At 30.3% G+C, this 17,089-nt stretch overlaps 1 protein-coding gene across 1 annotated transcript in view; it reads left to right on the top strand.

Moving 5' to 3' along the window:
• The window catches only part of LOC150084683 (uncharacterized), a 169,296-nt gene extending 153,432 nt beyond the window's left edge, over positions 1-15,864 (top strand). Inside the window, exons 6-7 of the mRNA XM_090376321.1 lie at positions 3,103-3,475; positions 15,793-15,864. Of these exons, the coding sequence (XP_090232447.1) occupies positions 3,103-3,459 (357 nt within the window). The 3' untranslated portion in view covers positions 3,460-3,475; positions 15,793-15,864. The remainder of the gene's footprint in view (positions 1-3,102; positions 3,476-15,792) is intronic.
• Positions 15,865-17,089: the final 1,225 nt, after the last annotated feature.

Here is a 17,089-nt window from a genome sequence, read left to right as displayed (position 1 = left end):
ATGAAAGAAAGCAAGCTTATACAGGATTAGCTAAAAAAAGAAGAAGAAGAAAAAAAACACTTCCCACAATGTGCCCCCTGGCTGAAAACAAATTTCTGCACACCCTACTGTGATTTAAATATTTGCCCACTCGTGTATGTTCTTTGAGCAAGGGGAAAAGGATACCATCATCATTAGCTTACTCAATCCATTCAAAGCCTTAAACACCTCAATCAGATCTCACTGGTGCCTAATTTCCAGACACTGCAGTTTGCAGAACTGAAATTTTTCTTGGTATGAGTACCTTTTTGTTCTGTCACTAATCGCATTGCCCTTCTCTGCACCTTTTCCAACAGATCCACATCTTTGCTAAAATAAGACTCAAGATGTGGTCTAGCCATTGAATTATATAATGGGATACTCACCTATTTATCCCTGATGGAAGGAAAAATTCCTATATATCATTGATTGACAAAACCCCCGTGAGCTCTCCTGTAAGTCTGTATACTCTGAAAACTCATTTTAGTTTTGCATTTTTTTGAGTTCCCTTAAATTGATATACAATAGAAGGTCAGTTATCCGGAATAATTTGAAAGGTTGGTCTTTCTTCTTTTTTTAATTAATGGTAGTACAGTAAGCTCTGGTTATAGTGATCACGTTTGCAAATTGAATTTGATTATAATAAGCAAAAGATTGAGTTTACTACCTGTTTATAACAGATTGTACAAACAAAAAGCTCAATAAACTGAAAACTGGAAATTGTTTTTATTGCTTTATGGTTGGGACCTCTAGAATTCTATGTGACCTTCAGAAATGTCCTTTAGACAAATATCACAGAGACTACTGGGTTTTCTCGGAAACCATGATTGAATTTCAGATTTGTTTAGCTCCAGATTCAATAAGGATAATATCGGCCAGAAACTGTAATTTATTATTTTTTTCATTCTTTTATGATAAAATGTGAACGAGATGAAAACGTGTAGTTTTAACATTGCAACAAAAAAACTAAATTATTAATAGAATTAAAAATGGTGAAAATGTAGGAAATCTCTCCAAAGAGTTTAATGTGGGGACTTCAACAATTTATGACATCAAGAAAAATTCCAAATAACAGAATTTGTGTCGATTATGGATAGTGAAGGAGGATCTAGCAGCAAAAAAAAAGGTCGAAACCTGAAAATGCTGCTTTAGAGTGCACTCACTTTATTTTTTTTAGACAAATATCACAGAGACTACTGGGTTTTCTCGGAAACCATTTTCCTTCCTAAGGAAGGAAAATCGTTTTGCAATTTTTTTCGTAAATTAATTTTTTACCTAATTTTTAATTGCGTTAAATTGATTTTTAATTGTGTTCATTTGATTTTTAATTATTTCTTACTGTAATGTAAGATTTTTTGATTTTTTAATTGGTTTCGTTTTAATTTCTGGAGAGTATCATATGGAATCATATCCTACGTATCATATTGAGGTAAACTTTTCTTATTCTTTTACAAATATTGATATCAGCATAGACCATATTGAGCATTATAGCTTTGGTTCATACTATCAAACTGAGACACGGTATACGTGAACTAGATATTCAAGGTGAGAAACTTTTTTTCAGACGAATCGGCAGTGGTATCCTTGTAAATTTGCTTCACTTATAGCAAATTACGATAAAGAAAACATTTATAATGTTGATGAGGCAGGCTTATTATGGAAACTATTACCGAGAAAAACCCTAGCCACTAAAAGAGCCTGCACCAAGTTTTAAGATGAGAAAAGAGCAAGTTATAATTGCTGTGTGTGCAAATGCCACTGGAATGCACAGATTGTCCATGCTCGTTATCGGTAAGTCGAAAAAACCGAAAGCATTTAAAAATCTTCTAATTTTCCTATTTTGTATAAAAATCATAAAAATGTCTGGATGGATGTTTGTTTTCTGAGATTGGTTTATAATTTTTTTTTAGTTAATTTAATCGTAAGGTATGATTAAATTTATTTAATCTTATTGTTAATTATTTATTACTGTAATGTAAGATTTTTAATTTTTTAATTTTGTTTTTCGTTTTAATTTCTGGAGAGTATCTTATTAATCTTACCATAAAAATTATCTGGAAAATTTGGCAATCCGGAAGAGGTCTGTCATCAATTATTCCGGATAACTGATGCTATACTGTATAACATTTAAAAATCAATCACATTATAGTTATGCATCTTTCTTCATGTTTTATAATAATAGGAAATATAAATATGCTATCATAGTATTTACTTAATGTTTTATAATTTTTTGCCAAAAAGTAATTGATATGGACTGCAAAGAAAATTAATTGGTGACCCCTGGAGTATATGGAACTAACAAGTATGTCATTGAGAGGATACAATGTAAATAAATCCACTCCCTCTGTACCATACGCTAGAAATGTGGATTTTTTGGGGGTGCACTGATGTGGTTGTTCCAGGGTCTCAAAGATCATTGTGGACCCTTGAACCAAGGCCCTGTGACCTTATAAAAAATACTTAAATAAAAAAATTATACTTAAATCTGGCATTGCCTCCTAGATCCACCAATATGATTTGTGTATGGTGAGAGCAGTAATTGTCAGGTTGTTTTTGAACTTGTGTGAGTAAGGAGAGAAATTTTTTTTTTTTTTTTTTTTTTTTTTTTGTGGTAGTCAAATAAAAAGAAACTGTTATCTCAAAACTGTGATTTGCAACCCACAGTTGGGGAGGAATTCCTTTAATGCCTAAAATATTATTGTCCACATTGTTATCCACTGAAAGGTCTTTATTTTTGTTATTTTTTATAATATATATTTTGCCATTTAACTGTGATGATTTATACCCTGTTCAGTGCTGTTCAATTTCTGTTTAGCAATTGAACAGCAGCGAAGCCATCCTTTTATCAAAAAACTGGTACAAGCCATATTACTGTTGTTGTTACACAAGCATTTTTGAATTGGTACTTTTATTCAAAATGCAACATATCCCATCACTCTGATGCTACTTTGCTCCATATATTTAAAATGTATTTGGTACATAAGTAAGTCTTGTTTCTTTCATAAAATTATCTGTTCTATTCAGTTTAAAAACTTAGTTTATACTTTGCCATTCCTGAAATTTTGAATTTTTCTGTTTTCACAGGTTGTCTGTGGAGACAGAACCATTCTTACAACTAGCCAGCCTACAGAAAGCACTGCAATCATTCGTCATTTAGTATTGCCAGATGGTCAGGTTATAGGAACTTGGTCTAGTGCCTCTGAACAAAATGAAGACATGGGAGAACAAATTGCACATACTTTTTTACCCGGTAATGTAGTAATTGTACAAAATCCTGATGGGACTACTACTTTACAAGTTCCTAGTGACCAAACAATTCCTTTGGAAACATTACAGGCTCTCCTAGGTATGGACCATAGTTTATCAGTCCAGAGAGAGATGGACAGTGAACAGCAACAAGAGCAACTGCAGATTCAAACTGTGCCTGTACCACAGAGTTAGAATATACTTAACACAGGTATGTGGTTGGTCTTCAGCAAAAGAAAAAAGAATAAAAGAAAGAAATTAAAAAAATAAATAATAAATAATCCTAGGTAATAAATAATCGGATAAACTTGCATACACTCTGTAATGTAGTTTTTCAGGAATGTTCTGTTAGTTACAGTTACAATGACACAAATGGGAAAAATTACCAGTATATTTATTCTGTGAATTTTAATAAATGAATTAATGAATTACGTATTTCTTCATTTTTTCACTCTTGTTACTGAGTAATATTAGTTTATGTTAGATGTAATTCAGTACTAATGTAGTTAGTTGAAATTAATGGAAAGGCTTTCTTTATTCTTAAACAAGAATAAATTATAAATTTTAGCATTTTCTCTTACTGTACTTAGTTGCCTTTGTCTTTTCTGGTATCCAGAAATATTCAATTGGCATTACTAGCTGCTTAAATATATATATGTATGAGGATGGTAAAATATCTTCCAATCTGTAAATGATAATAGCTCAAGAAATCATTCAGTGGCCTCTTAAGAAAATATTGCTTTTGTATCCAAACATTCTCATCATATCTACAACTTGTGGCATTTATTAATGCCATCTTTGAGAGTTATTTCAAATATTGGTAGGAACAGTGAGTACCCATTTATATATTTATTCAAACAAGAATGTAAAAGAGTGTTTGTTTGCAAGTGTCTGTACATAAAAAAGGTTTATATATAATAATGTATGTATATTTGTAAAAGAAATGAATGCTGTAACTTCTATAGTAAACAGACTTCATCTAGTGGTCACCTTTCAGTAAACAATCCAGATAAAGTTGAATTTGTCAGTGTTTGTTAAAAACTGAAAGGTCTTCTTTATTTTTGTTATTTTTTATAATATATATTTTGCCTGTCATCAAGCAAAAAAAATAGGGATAGTGACAAATATATAAAGTTGCATATGAATCAGCAAGTTGAACAGTTGATGTGCAACATATGGGCATGTATTTATTTGTAAGTAATGATTTTTTTTTTTTTTTGTCCAGTATTGAAAAATAACCTGCTATTTTCACTTACATGTTTTTAGCAACTCTGCTGTAAATTGACTTTGCAAAAGGTATTTTGGAATGGAGAAAAATACACAATTCTTATTAAGATTATTCTGAATAGAAATATACTATTCCATGGCATTAAATATTATTTTCTTTAAGCAGTTTTTAAAAGCTAATTACTCCACTAATTACAATTAAAATTATAATTAGCAGAGTACTTTTAGATGGTCAGATATAATTTTGTATACTATAATGATATGTTTAGCAAAAAGAAAGAAAACTTCTAATATGAATGTTGTTATTCAGAGCTAGTTGACATCTGTTCAATATAAAAATAACAGCTCCTGTTTAAAAAAAAACCTGTTTAGCTTTAGTTTTTATGCATGTGTGTGTATGTATATATACACTGTGTATTAAAGTTTGTTACCTTATTTTTCATTAATTTATAATTTTTGTATAGAAATTGCGAAAGTAAACTATATCAGTAAATTGTTACAATTAGCAATTTTTATACCAAAATTCAAGCAGTAGTGCATTGGAAGGAAATATTCAGTGCTATTCCGATTATTAAAATTAATAGCTTTTATTAAGTTGCATGATTCTCCTTATTCTTATCTCTAGAATAAAGTCTTAACAGTTGTGGAATTGGTATAACCTACACCATACTACGAAATCAAGAATAATTGTTCCTAGTAAGATCAGAATTTATTTTGGAATATTTAATAATTATAATTAGTGATAGTTAGTTCCTCTTTGAATCATTTGACATTGTTATCATAGTTTACTTTCATGTTTGAATACAGTTCTGTTACTGTCTATCAATATAAATATAAATCAGAAAAGATAAAAGGAAACTCCTAGAAGCATTAATTAAAATTTTTAAAAGTACTTTTATTATTAAATGAGACGTAAAATTAGAAATCCTTCTAAATGCTAATAGCAAACTATTTTTTTAGAAATGTAATTCATAAAATATACAAATGTATTATCAATAAATATAGAAAAGCTGCTGAATAACAACAGCTATTTATGATATTAAGAGATCTTTTTTCCTGAAATTTTAATGGCAATATCCTCCATCACTATTAGCACTTAAAATCAGTGTGGACTAAAAATTTTTTGTTGATATTAATGCCAACTGCCCTCAAAAATATTGCCTTTTACTCAATCTCCAACAATTTATAAAAAGGATAATATTTCCTTAAGGATAATATAAAAGGTTTTCAGCACTTTCCATATGTTTTGTAATGCTGGTTAGTAGTGTCATTATTTAATTTGTTTGAAAAAAATACCACATAAAAATATCTAGATTAGATTTAAAATTAATTCGAATAATTTATAATCTTTTGACAATACAAATGATTATGTTAAAATCAGTTCTTATATATAAATTTCATTACTTCCTATAAAATATATGGAAATGTTTCAATTTCAGAAATTTGAATATAGTTTTTAGTTCAGCATTATGTATTTAAAAAGTATATTCATTCTTGAATAATAAATTCCTTAAGAGTGCATATTTATTTGTGTTATTTATGAAATATGGATGGCAGATAATTCAAGAGGATTATTATTTGTTTTTTTTTAACTAAAACTTTTTAATCTACAGTAATAGTTCTCATTGGTACTCATGCGATCCTGTTTCCTTGCAGTATTTAACTGTCTTGTTCATTTTAAGCAGGTTAAAATTACACAAACAGTTAATGAGTCATAATTGTCTGAGTGCAGCAGCATGTGGAAAGAGAAGAACAAAGCCAGAATAATATGTATTGAAAAGTAATGCACTATTTTGACTTTCATGTAGAATTAAAATATGATTTCACAGGTAAAATCTAAATGCAATAATGGCAAACCTAGGGATAGAGAATATAATTTAATTTCAACTTTTTTTTATTTATAGAATTATTTTATATAAATAATAGTTTGAGTATTGTTAAGTTTTTTTTTTGCCATCTACTACTTACAAAAAAAACTAGTTTTAATGATTAGGCGTATATCATTTATTTATTATTATTTTTGCTAAATTACATGTTACTCTTATAACTATATATATAAACTTCAAATATTACTAACATATTTTGATATCATATTCTTGTCTTCAAGATGATTCGGTATCAGATGATTGTTGAGACATTTATAATTTGATCTGTCATCACCAAAGCTCTCGCAGTAAAATTGATCAGAAATAGCAGTAAGAATTTGATGGTATAGGTTAAAAAAAGAATTTCTGTGCTGCAAAAGAAAATTCTTATTGAAGGAATGTTCAGCCTGCCAGCTGATGTATCCACCACAGTTCTTGGAATATAGTTTACCTTTTCATGAGTGAGTTTCAGTTTCTCAAACATGCATGGGGCTCCCTGTAGTCAGTTTTTTACAAGTGCAGACTCCATGGAGTAAGTTTCTTCATGAAATTTTGAGATTTTGTAAAAATGAAAGATTCACGCATAAATGCTTTTAAATATTAATTCTTATTTTGACTTTATTTCTCAGCATTAGAGAAATTATCAGAATTAACAAAAAAAAAAAAAAAACCCCCAAGGGTTTTTTTTTTTTTTTAAGCAGTAATGTCCTCTACATCTGTTTAAGCATTACTTAATTCTCTTTTACCAATTTTTGAATATGAATTCCAGAGAGTTTCTTTTATTTTCCCTTTTGTAAGTCAAAATCAGTTAACAGTAGCTGGCAGATGGTGTTCTCCTCCTGATTTTCAAAGCTGATTTCGTGCTGCCATATATTAAAACTGTCTGCTATTAGTTGGAAACATAGATAAGACATGGTAGTATATTCTGGACAAATTTTAAGACAGTTCATGCAAAAGCAGATGCATTATTTGAAACATACTTGAAGTGACCTTATAAAATCATAAATTCATAGTATATCTGTGTATGTACTTACTGAAACCCACCCATGTGAAACACAGTTCAACTATTTAGTTGTGAAAAGGTTAATATAGGTACCACTCTACCACTGTTTGGTTAGCAGTACTTTAAATGTTGCCTTAATCATGACATTACCAGAGCTGTAGAGGAAAGCAGTCACTTGAAATATTTTTTGTTTTACATTTAGCTGTGTTCCAAAAATAAAACTATGGATAGACATATATTTGAGAAATACATTATGTATTGGTAGAATAGGTAAATATTTACTTTTAGGTTTTCATATTTCTGCATTTGGATTTTAAATTCAAAGTTTGTCAAATGTGAATGTCGATAGAATATTTCCAGATTTTGGTCAAACCTGAAATCATTCTTCATGTTATCAAATACTTGTGATATTCACTAGTGAAATGTCAAAAATAAATGTACATTTTGTATTGCAAAACATGCAGTTTTAACAGGCTCAGTTATGCACAGGGTTATTACCAATAGAATTCAGAGGAAAGAGAATTCTCTAGTTTTACTTATCTTATAAATATTGAATATAGGATTCCATTTATGACTCTGCAGATGTCTAAATGAAATTCCAACTTCTGCCGCACTTGCTATACTTAAACTGTAGTAACAGCATCACCAATGCCCCTCTAAATTATTAATATCATGAGGAAGAGGAGTAATATAAGTCTGATCTTTCATATAATCCCACAAGAAAAGATCACCTCTAGTAAGATCTGGTGGCCTTGAAAATCATGGTGTAAAGGACTTCCATGACCAATCCAGCAGTTAGGAAATTTATTCAGCATGCTTGTGAAGCATGGAGGAGCACCATCTTCTTGAAATACTACTCAGGGAGGTTCATGCTGTGTATATATTCTGCAAAATAGAAGCGACTGTACATTATGCTGAAACTGCAAAACATCTGGGCCTTACGGCTGTCCTCAATTGTGTGAGAAATTTGTGTTCCTCATGTTGTGATGGTTTATTTTTCCCTTATAGTGATATATTGTCCATCACTAAACACAGTTTTTGAGTGAAAGTCATGATAACCTAACCAGTTCATTAAATAAGTAGTGCTGAAATGAAATTTGTAACGTTCCGTTAAGAGCCATCTCTATATGAGCTTCCACACAGTTGCTTGATAGATATTCCTAACTGTTGGTTTACTTTTGTTGATCTGTATGAATTATGAAGAAAGCTCAAATAAATACTCTTCACAACTTTTTTTTTTTTCACTGACAGTCAGTCACATTGAAATCTTGGCATAAATATCTTTTCATTCTAAACTTCTGATACCTTGAGTAATCAATGAGAACTGCAGTTCTCATTTGATTATGTCTACAACGTAAAAATGCAAATATACAATACACCACATTTGAATATGCAAGATTAACAGCTGTTTACTAAAAAAAAAAAATAAAATAATAATTTTGAGCAGTTTCCTTTATTTTGATATATAAAATAACCCCAGTAAATTTTTGGGACTGTGTTAGGACAAAAACTGCTTTTCTGAAACCCTTCCTCTGTTTGTATAAATAGTACTCCAGGGATGTCAAATCAAATAAATTAGAATAAAATAATCAGCACACATTCTCCCATGAGACTTTACCCAAAGTTCCTTTGGTTATTGTTTTTTTTCTGATAGAAAATTGAGGGATAGTTGCTAACAGAAAATAATTGTGCAAGCATCCTCATGCATTTCATAATGAAAGCAACTCTTACCATCTTAGATACTATAATAAAGTATGTGAATGAATAGTTCTAATTAATTTCCAACTTTTTTTTTTATAAAATATTTATTGCAGCCATAAACTTTTTTTGTAAAGCAGTGTAAGATATGAGTATACCAAACAGATGTTTAAGTTATCTGATTTCATTTATCTACCATATTTTAATTTTTTGATTATGTTATCTGTGATGTAATAATGCCATAATTAATTGAAGCTATCATATACGAATAGGTACTGAGTCATCAAGGAATGGCTGTTTTTTTTTAATGCCATATTTTATTTATATAAATCTAATGACTGTTTAAGCCACTAGAGTTTGAAGAGGTTATTTTAATGGAAAATATTCTCTGTTAATTCAAGAACTTATTTGAGATGACTTCAAAATTTTATGCCCTTATAGTCACAATGTCATTATCAGCACTTGTTAACATTAGTTGTTTTCAGTTACAGTTCTTCAGTTGTTTGCACATGTCCCTATATATAGTCTGCCTTTATAGAATATATAAATATATAGCCACAAAATGTCTGCAAACATTAGTAGTCATGTGGACTGATTTCAGGAAAATATGATGGCCAAGAGTGCCCTATCCAAAACAGTCAGGGTAATGGTTTACTAATTTATTTAATAGGTCATATAGCTTTTGTTACATTAAAAGTGTCATAAAAATAGTTATTTCTGGTTGGCTCTGTATTTTTATTTTAAGAAGCGTTAATTGCTTTTATCATAAATTTCAAGCCTGTAAATATATTGACTATCACCACTGATCAAGTATTAATGAATTATCTTTCAGTTCATTCAGGTCTTTTAATTTTTTGCTGTGTGATCTTTTTAATGTTCATTTTTCTTTTGAAGATTGAAATTATAGAACATAGAAGCACACCACACAATGAGCCTATTCTCCACCACTTATATATATTTATAATATGTTAATAGTTGCCATGTCAAGATTTCTTCAGTAGTTGAGTTATGGATAACATTAAGGAAATGGAAATGCTAACTTAATCAAAAGATATCAAAGAGTGACAAAAAATTTTTTTTTAAATAATGTGGGAATTAATTTTCATGCCATTATTATAAGGATATCTGTTGGAAAAAAAAATCTTTACTTATGTACATAGCAAAAAGAAAGCTTAATGTTCCACAATATGCATCAATTTCATGTTGAGTTTGCATTTTATGAAGTATGTCAACAGCAGTTACCTCATTTCTGCACACTGCTCCTTAATGCATTTGCTGCTTTCTGAATGCAAATATATGGCTTCGTATTTTAATACGCTTGGAGGGGGGGGGGACCACCCTACTTTTAGAACTTTTTATTCCAATTTCTCAGAAGAAAAACTGGATATTTTTGTCAAGGCTGATTAATTCAGTCATAGTGAAAAGAAAGCCAAAAATGTTTCTGCCTTTTCGAAAAAATCTAGATTGACTCAATCCTAGGTCAAAATCCTGGGTTGTTGGAAAAGTCAGCAGCAAAAGTGTTAAGGAGATATATGTTGCTCTCTATTTGTAATGCCATTATCCATATAGTGTCATTTCAGGTAATGGTATGCTTCTCCTGTTGGAGCAGTGCTGTGTATTTTGAATTGCAGGAATGGACAGTTCCTGGTAATATTCACAACATTGAGGCTTAAAGTAACAAACTTGTTTGCTTTTGGATATGCATACAGGTGAGATACTTGCCAAGTCATATACAGTGATGTTTTATAGCTGTTCTATTCCTAAACCTTTTTCTAAATTTACTTGAATGATAGAATTAAGTTAACTACATTTTTACTACATGTACAGTAAATTCCTGATAATCCATCTTGAAGATTACCTGTATGTGTGGATTTTCCCAATTTTTTTCCCCTTTAATTTTTGTTACTTGGTGAATTTTTTGAAGGTCACAAACTTAGATAATTATTTCTAGCCAAAAGAATTGATCAGTTATTGGGAAGGGGGGAAGATGTAACATACTATACTGTACTGTGAAATTACAATGATCACAAGAATCTGTAATTGATCTTAAGAATTTCATTTTATATTGTTGAATAAAATCAACAGTAGGAGAAAATGACAAAAGTCAAACTGTTGTATTATAATGCTAATTGAATTTGTCTGATTTTTTTGCATTTATCTGGTATTTACTAACTGCTGATGACTTAGCAGTTAGTCATACCTAATATGTAGATTATAATATGGTTTCTGTTGTTTTATACAAAAAATCTTAATAAATACTTCTTGCTTTTGCTTGAATGGCCATTGGATGGTGGGGGGAGGGACTTGCTACTGAATCTGATTTTCCATCCATATTATTAGCTTTTTCATCTTTGATATAGCACCTGAACGCTGTTTTGTGATCACTGTTGATCTTAAATGCATTGATCCTTTAACATGTTCTTTTATATGCTTGTTTGTTATTTGGTTTTTAGGAGCATTAGCAACTAAGGCCATATTGCTCCGGGATATGCGATGGTCATTCCCTGACCTTTCCGTATTTGGTGGTGACGGGCTCGAACCCCGGTCTAATCAAGAAGCGTGTGCTACACACTGCTGCTCCTTCCCACCTGGCTACGGAGGCCCTTTTATATGCACTGTCCCTTAAAATGGTATTCACTATTGAAACAGCGAGACCTAATTCCCATGCAATAGATGACAAACTTTGTCCTGCTTCGTACTTCTTAATTAATCATCTTCATTTCTAAATCAATTTTGTTTTGTTTCATAGCACTGCCAGCACTTGCACTTTCTGTTGGTCCTTTTCCCTTCACCATTGTAATGGGAACTCATTTCACCATAATACCGTAACGTAAAAAACAGCAGAATTCCAGTTATCGGTATTATCACAAATGCAATACGATCACGTTTACTACCTGTTTATAATAGATTGCGCCAACAGAAAAGCCCAATAAACTGGAAAGTGCAAATTGTTTTTATTGTTTTATGGTAATGACCTCCAGAAATGTGTTTTAGAAAAATATCACAAGGGTGTTCAAAATTGATTCTTATTCTTATAACAGAACATATGATAACGATGAGAATGTAGTGCAATTTCCATTATAAAAATGACCGTTTAGAGAGATAAATAGCTTAGTTATATAGTGAAAATTTCAACTTACTTCTGAGGTCTTGGAACGAATTATCAAAAAACCCCAAAACAATCTGCTATTGGGTTCACGTTACGATATTTTCATGATACCTCCATTTATTCCTACAGGATCCTATTTCCACATTTTTTTAAAGTTTGCACTGGCTGGCAAAAACTTACTTAAAGTCGAATTTCTTAAGTCAAATATTACGTAAGCGTAATATTTGATCTTAAATTAAAATTGTTTTTCTGTTTGTTGTCATCTTTGCATATAACTTATGTTTTCAAATATGTGGTTTATTTGTAGATTGTTTCCTAAAGTATATTCTTGCATGTGGCTATTTTCATGTGATGACTGTATTTATCTATCATGTAAATAATAGTCAGTTTTGTTCATTCTTCTTGCTTTCATTCTCTGTATTTAAAATTATGCCACCTTACATTTTTAAATGCATCCCATCACTTTTTTTTCTGTGGCATTTTCCATTGATAGCTTCATGCTGATAAAGATGGTTTAATATATGTATGTGTATTCTTTTTATATGTGTGCACCTTCACTTTAATTTTAATAAAATCTGTCACTAATCTCTAAAAGGGAAGTAGCTTTCTGTAGCCTAAAAGTTGTTGATTCACATATAGATTTAATGAAAAATTATGGGATAAGAAATGGTTTTGCTATTACCTCTTCAAATCTTACTGCTCTGGCTATTTGTTTTGACAAGATATAACATTCAGTACAAGATTGTTTTCATTTTCCCTTCTAAAATAACTGATGAAATTTTTTAGTATAACATGGGCTGCCATTTGCAATTTTTTACTCTTAGCAATACTGTTCTTTTAACTATTTTTAAATCACACTGTACTAACATCTTCAGAATTAAGGACAGAGTCAATAACAGTCATCCAATCACAGACCTAATAAAAACTACTGCCAGATACTGTATATTGTTCTCCATTTCATAATGAACTTGTACTGTTATAACCAGTCAGCCATTCTTTTAATTTTGGTTGCATTTTGTTTTCATTATTATGCATATGAATTGTTTTTCTGTAGGAGGAAGAGATCTAAAGATATACACTAAATGAGCTATATGTTAGGAATTATACCTTATTATTGTTTATAGTTAAAAATACTGTAATAAGAATTGAGCAGTAAAGAAAATTATACAGTACACACAGACCATTAATGACAGCATCACATTGTTTTCATACTGTCAAATTTCAAATATCCACATGTGGTCAGCTAGAGTAAATTTATGGCTAATCCTTGAAAGAATTTGTGACGTGCACTGTCCATGTGATGTGCAGTGGTTATTTAAGAATAATTCATTCCCAGTTTTGAAATTGCTCTTTTCTTGAAGTACTTTTAAAATTATATGCTAGAGGATGACCACAGGGCATATTCTTTGCACTACACTTTGGTAAAAATTGGATCTAATTTTAAATGTTTTGGAAATGAAATATAGTAACTTTTTGAATAGCAAACTGTAGTCATACACCAACAAGGGAGAGCTGTGTTTATTTGTTTATGATATAACACAATTTAGAAGTGAAGCAAAGTGATATTTAGGAGTCGAAGATTTGAAGACATGTATCAAACATTATTTACAGCGTGCTTAGGGCCAAAAGGTATAAATACATAAATAACAGTTCAGTTCCTCAAATTGCATATTTGCTGTAACCATCTGGCAAAGTTTTTTATTTTCTTGGTTGTGATTTTTTGAATTATCCAAGTGGTAAATTGTTGCCTTATAGTAGTAAAATTAGAATACCAAAAATGATTTCATGCTATTATGTGGATTTAACCTTCACACTGGTGCATCACAAAAGTCACATGAACAAGCACAGGTATTTTTTGTGTACCATTTGGTTTTTGGAATAAAGGCTAGAAATACTTGTGCACTTTGCAGTGTCATTCTTTATTTAAATATATTTTTTTTTATTGCAAGAAATGCAACAATGGCAGCCATCTGTGGTAGCACAAAAAGCATTATTCAAGCAGGTGCAATGTGTTTTGTATGCCACCCAATATATTTGGGGGGGGGGGAGAGAATAAACCAATTTGAATTAAAGGCAATTGTTTGTCCTTCAACATTTATTATTGTTTTTTTTTTAATTAAGTTGTTCATCCCAAAAAAGTATTATACAGCTGGGCATGCAGTTGATTTGTTGTAAACACTTTAAATGGTAAAATGATATGCTACAAACACTTGACTCGTGTGATTTGATATTTTAAAGCCATTTTTTCAAACAGATTTTTAATTTCAGTGTTTTTTTTTTTTTTTTTTTTTTTGGTTGTATATATATATATATTCAAAAATACACTAGCATGTCTACTAGGGGTTTGTTAATTCAGTGTTACATTTACTATTTTAATTACTGGTATATTTTCTAGTAATTTAATATAATGACATACATTTGAAAAGAATTCTGCTAATGATGTAGCCAAGTGCTCAGGAGTGAGAGTGCACTAGCATACACTCTTTGAGTGGACTGTGGTTCCAGCCCCTGACTGCGAAATATGATTAATGATTGTATTCATGATTTGTTGTAAACTCCTCTGACCTGATGGTCATGCCAGAGTATAAACAAGTCCCCCCCCACCAATGACCATGCAGTTATTCGGATGTCAGTCATATTTATGCTCTTTAACAGTATCAGAATTACGTTAATAGTTGTGATGTGTTATACTCACTATGCAGCATTTCCAGATTTGAGTGTAGTAAACTATTTATAAAACCCCCCTTAAGATTTGCCTTGTTTAATGATTCTTGTTTCATTTTAGCTTGCTATGACCTAAAAAAAAGCAGCACATATTTGAAATGTATAATTCTTTAATATACAGGATGCATACTTAACTTTTAGGCAAATGTAATTTATTATTATACCCTAGAACAGAAAAAAAAATCTTATAATATATTTTTTAATATCCCAAAATGTAAAGCAACAAAGATTTACTCTTTAAGTAGTTAGATTTACTTTTGTAGTTTAGTTACTATTTAGGATTACATAAACCATCATGGTGATTGTGGAAAAAACTGAAAGTGCAGCATTATATTCCTTATAGTGAAAGGTAATAAAAAAAGCCTTCTGTAACTGTTAGCTATTAAGAAAAACTAAAATAATACAGGTTAGGTTACAAAAGGCAAAGCTAAGCTGTAGGTGCTAAGAAATGCAATTTCAGACATACAAGATTTGATATGTGAAGATGGAATAAAACTTCACTCACAAGACTTTATTTTACATAGCTTTTATGAGAAGAACATTTAATAAAAAATTATCTTAAAAACAGAGCTTTACTTATTTTTCTATTTGGGATCATTACCCTAACCTTACTTTTTAAATTAAACTTTAAGTATTAGATTGGTTGCCCATAACATGTAATCGTTATGCAATGAAGGCTCGCTCTGTTCCCACACCCACCCACAATATAATATATATGATATAATTTCATTCAGGTATAAAACCTATATTTAGGTTTTATAAAACCTAAATATTTTATAAAACTTTAAATGGTAAAATGTATACGTGCTTTATGTTTTATTCTTTACTTGAGCATACTGTTTTCTGTAGAATAATTAATATATTATTTTATATTAACTAATATAAACCTGTTAATATTTCAGGAATAACCATTGTTTGTGGACTAAAAGCTAAGAGGAGAAAATTTGAATAAATAGCAGACACTGTATAGATTTGTGTGTTTGAACCAAAGGGAGGTTCTCATTAACTAAAATCTGATTTTAAATATCTGTAATCCTTTTTGAGAAATAGCCTGTATTTAGCAAAGTTTAGTTATTACAAAATTGAATACTTCTGGGTTTAGAAAATATATAAGTTGCATATTCGTGGTGTAGACCAAGCAATAAAATGGGAGAGCAACCAAAGGAAATATATGTTCCTACCAATATTCAATGCCAGTGAAAAGTTTTAAGTCTCATGTTTGCAGTAATTGAACTCCAATATGTCTTATGGTCTTCCTCTCATCCCTGCACCATGATCAACAAATCCAGCTATTGCAATAATTACACAGTGGAAAGGAATGGAAGTCACTGGTGTCTTATTGTTATAATAGTTTTTACATATTGTTATATATATATATATATATATGCTTCACTTCTTTCCATTATTTGTATTTTGGTTATTTTTCATTATTAATGTTATTTGAAAACTTGTCTGTAGTTGCCATGGTGAGAGATTGCATTATATATTGTATTATTCTGTAGAAGGGCATTGTACAGTAGCACATAATAATTTACATCACTTAGTTAAACAGTCAGAAATTAATAATCACTTAATTTAAAAAGTCATCAAAGCTGTGTTAGATGCAGTAAGCAACAAATAAAATGTGTGCATGCGAGTGTGTATGGGGGAAATACTAAATAATTATAGCAAGCACTTTTATGAAAAGGTGTGGGACTGATAATTAAATTTAAATGCTGTATATTACTGGATCCCATGTATATTTTTGAATATTAAATAGTTTATTGATGCTAAGAGCAGAAATATATATATCGCCCACCAAGGCACATTCAATTCACTAAACAAAATTTTATTAATATCATCATTTCAAATCTGCTCTGTGATGTATCAAAAGCTGCTAAGCTTTTGATACATCAGCCTCCTGAGAGTCTAGAGTCTGCTATAGTTTAGCACTTTATCTTGATAGAATATCAAAATGGATCTGAAACATTGATATTAATGCAATTTTATTTGAATGTGCCTTGATATAAGAAACATATTTCTGCTCTCGGTATAAATAAACCATTTAATTTTGCAAAAATATATAGAGTCCAATGTTGTTTTACTGCATTTAAATTTAAACATCCTTATAATATTAAAGCGTTGCAGTTTATATATATATATCTTTGCTAAATGGAAGGTGATTGTAATTTTGGCATCAATTACAAATTAAATATCAAG

Source organism: Mastigoproctus giganteus, chromosome 6 (assembly GCF_048544385.1).
Source record: "Mastigoproctus giganteus isolate SK-2022 chromosome 6, ASM4854438v1, whole genome shotgun sequence".
Lineage (NCBI taxonomy): Eukaryota > Metazoa > Arthropoda > Arachnida > Uropygi > Thelyphonidae > Mastigoproctus > Mastigoproctus giganteus.
Note: the sequence above shows the minus strand (reverse complement) of the source record. Positions and strands in the feature narration are given on the sequence as shown.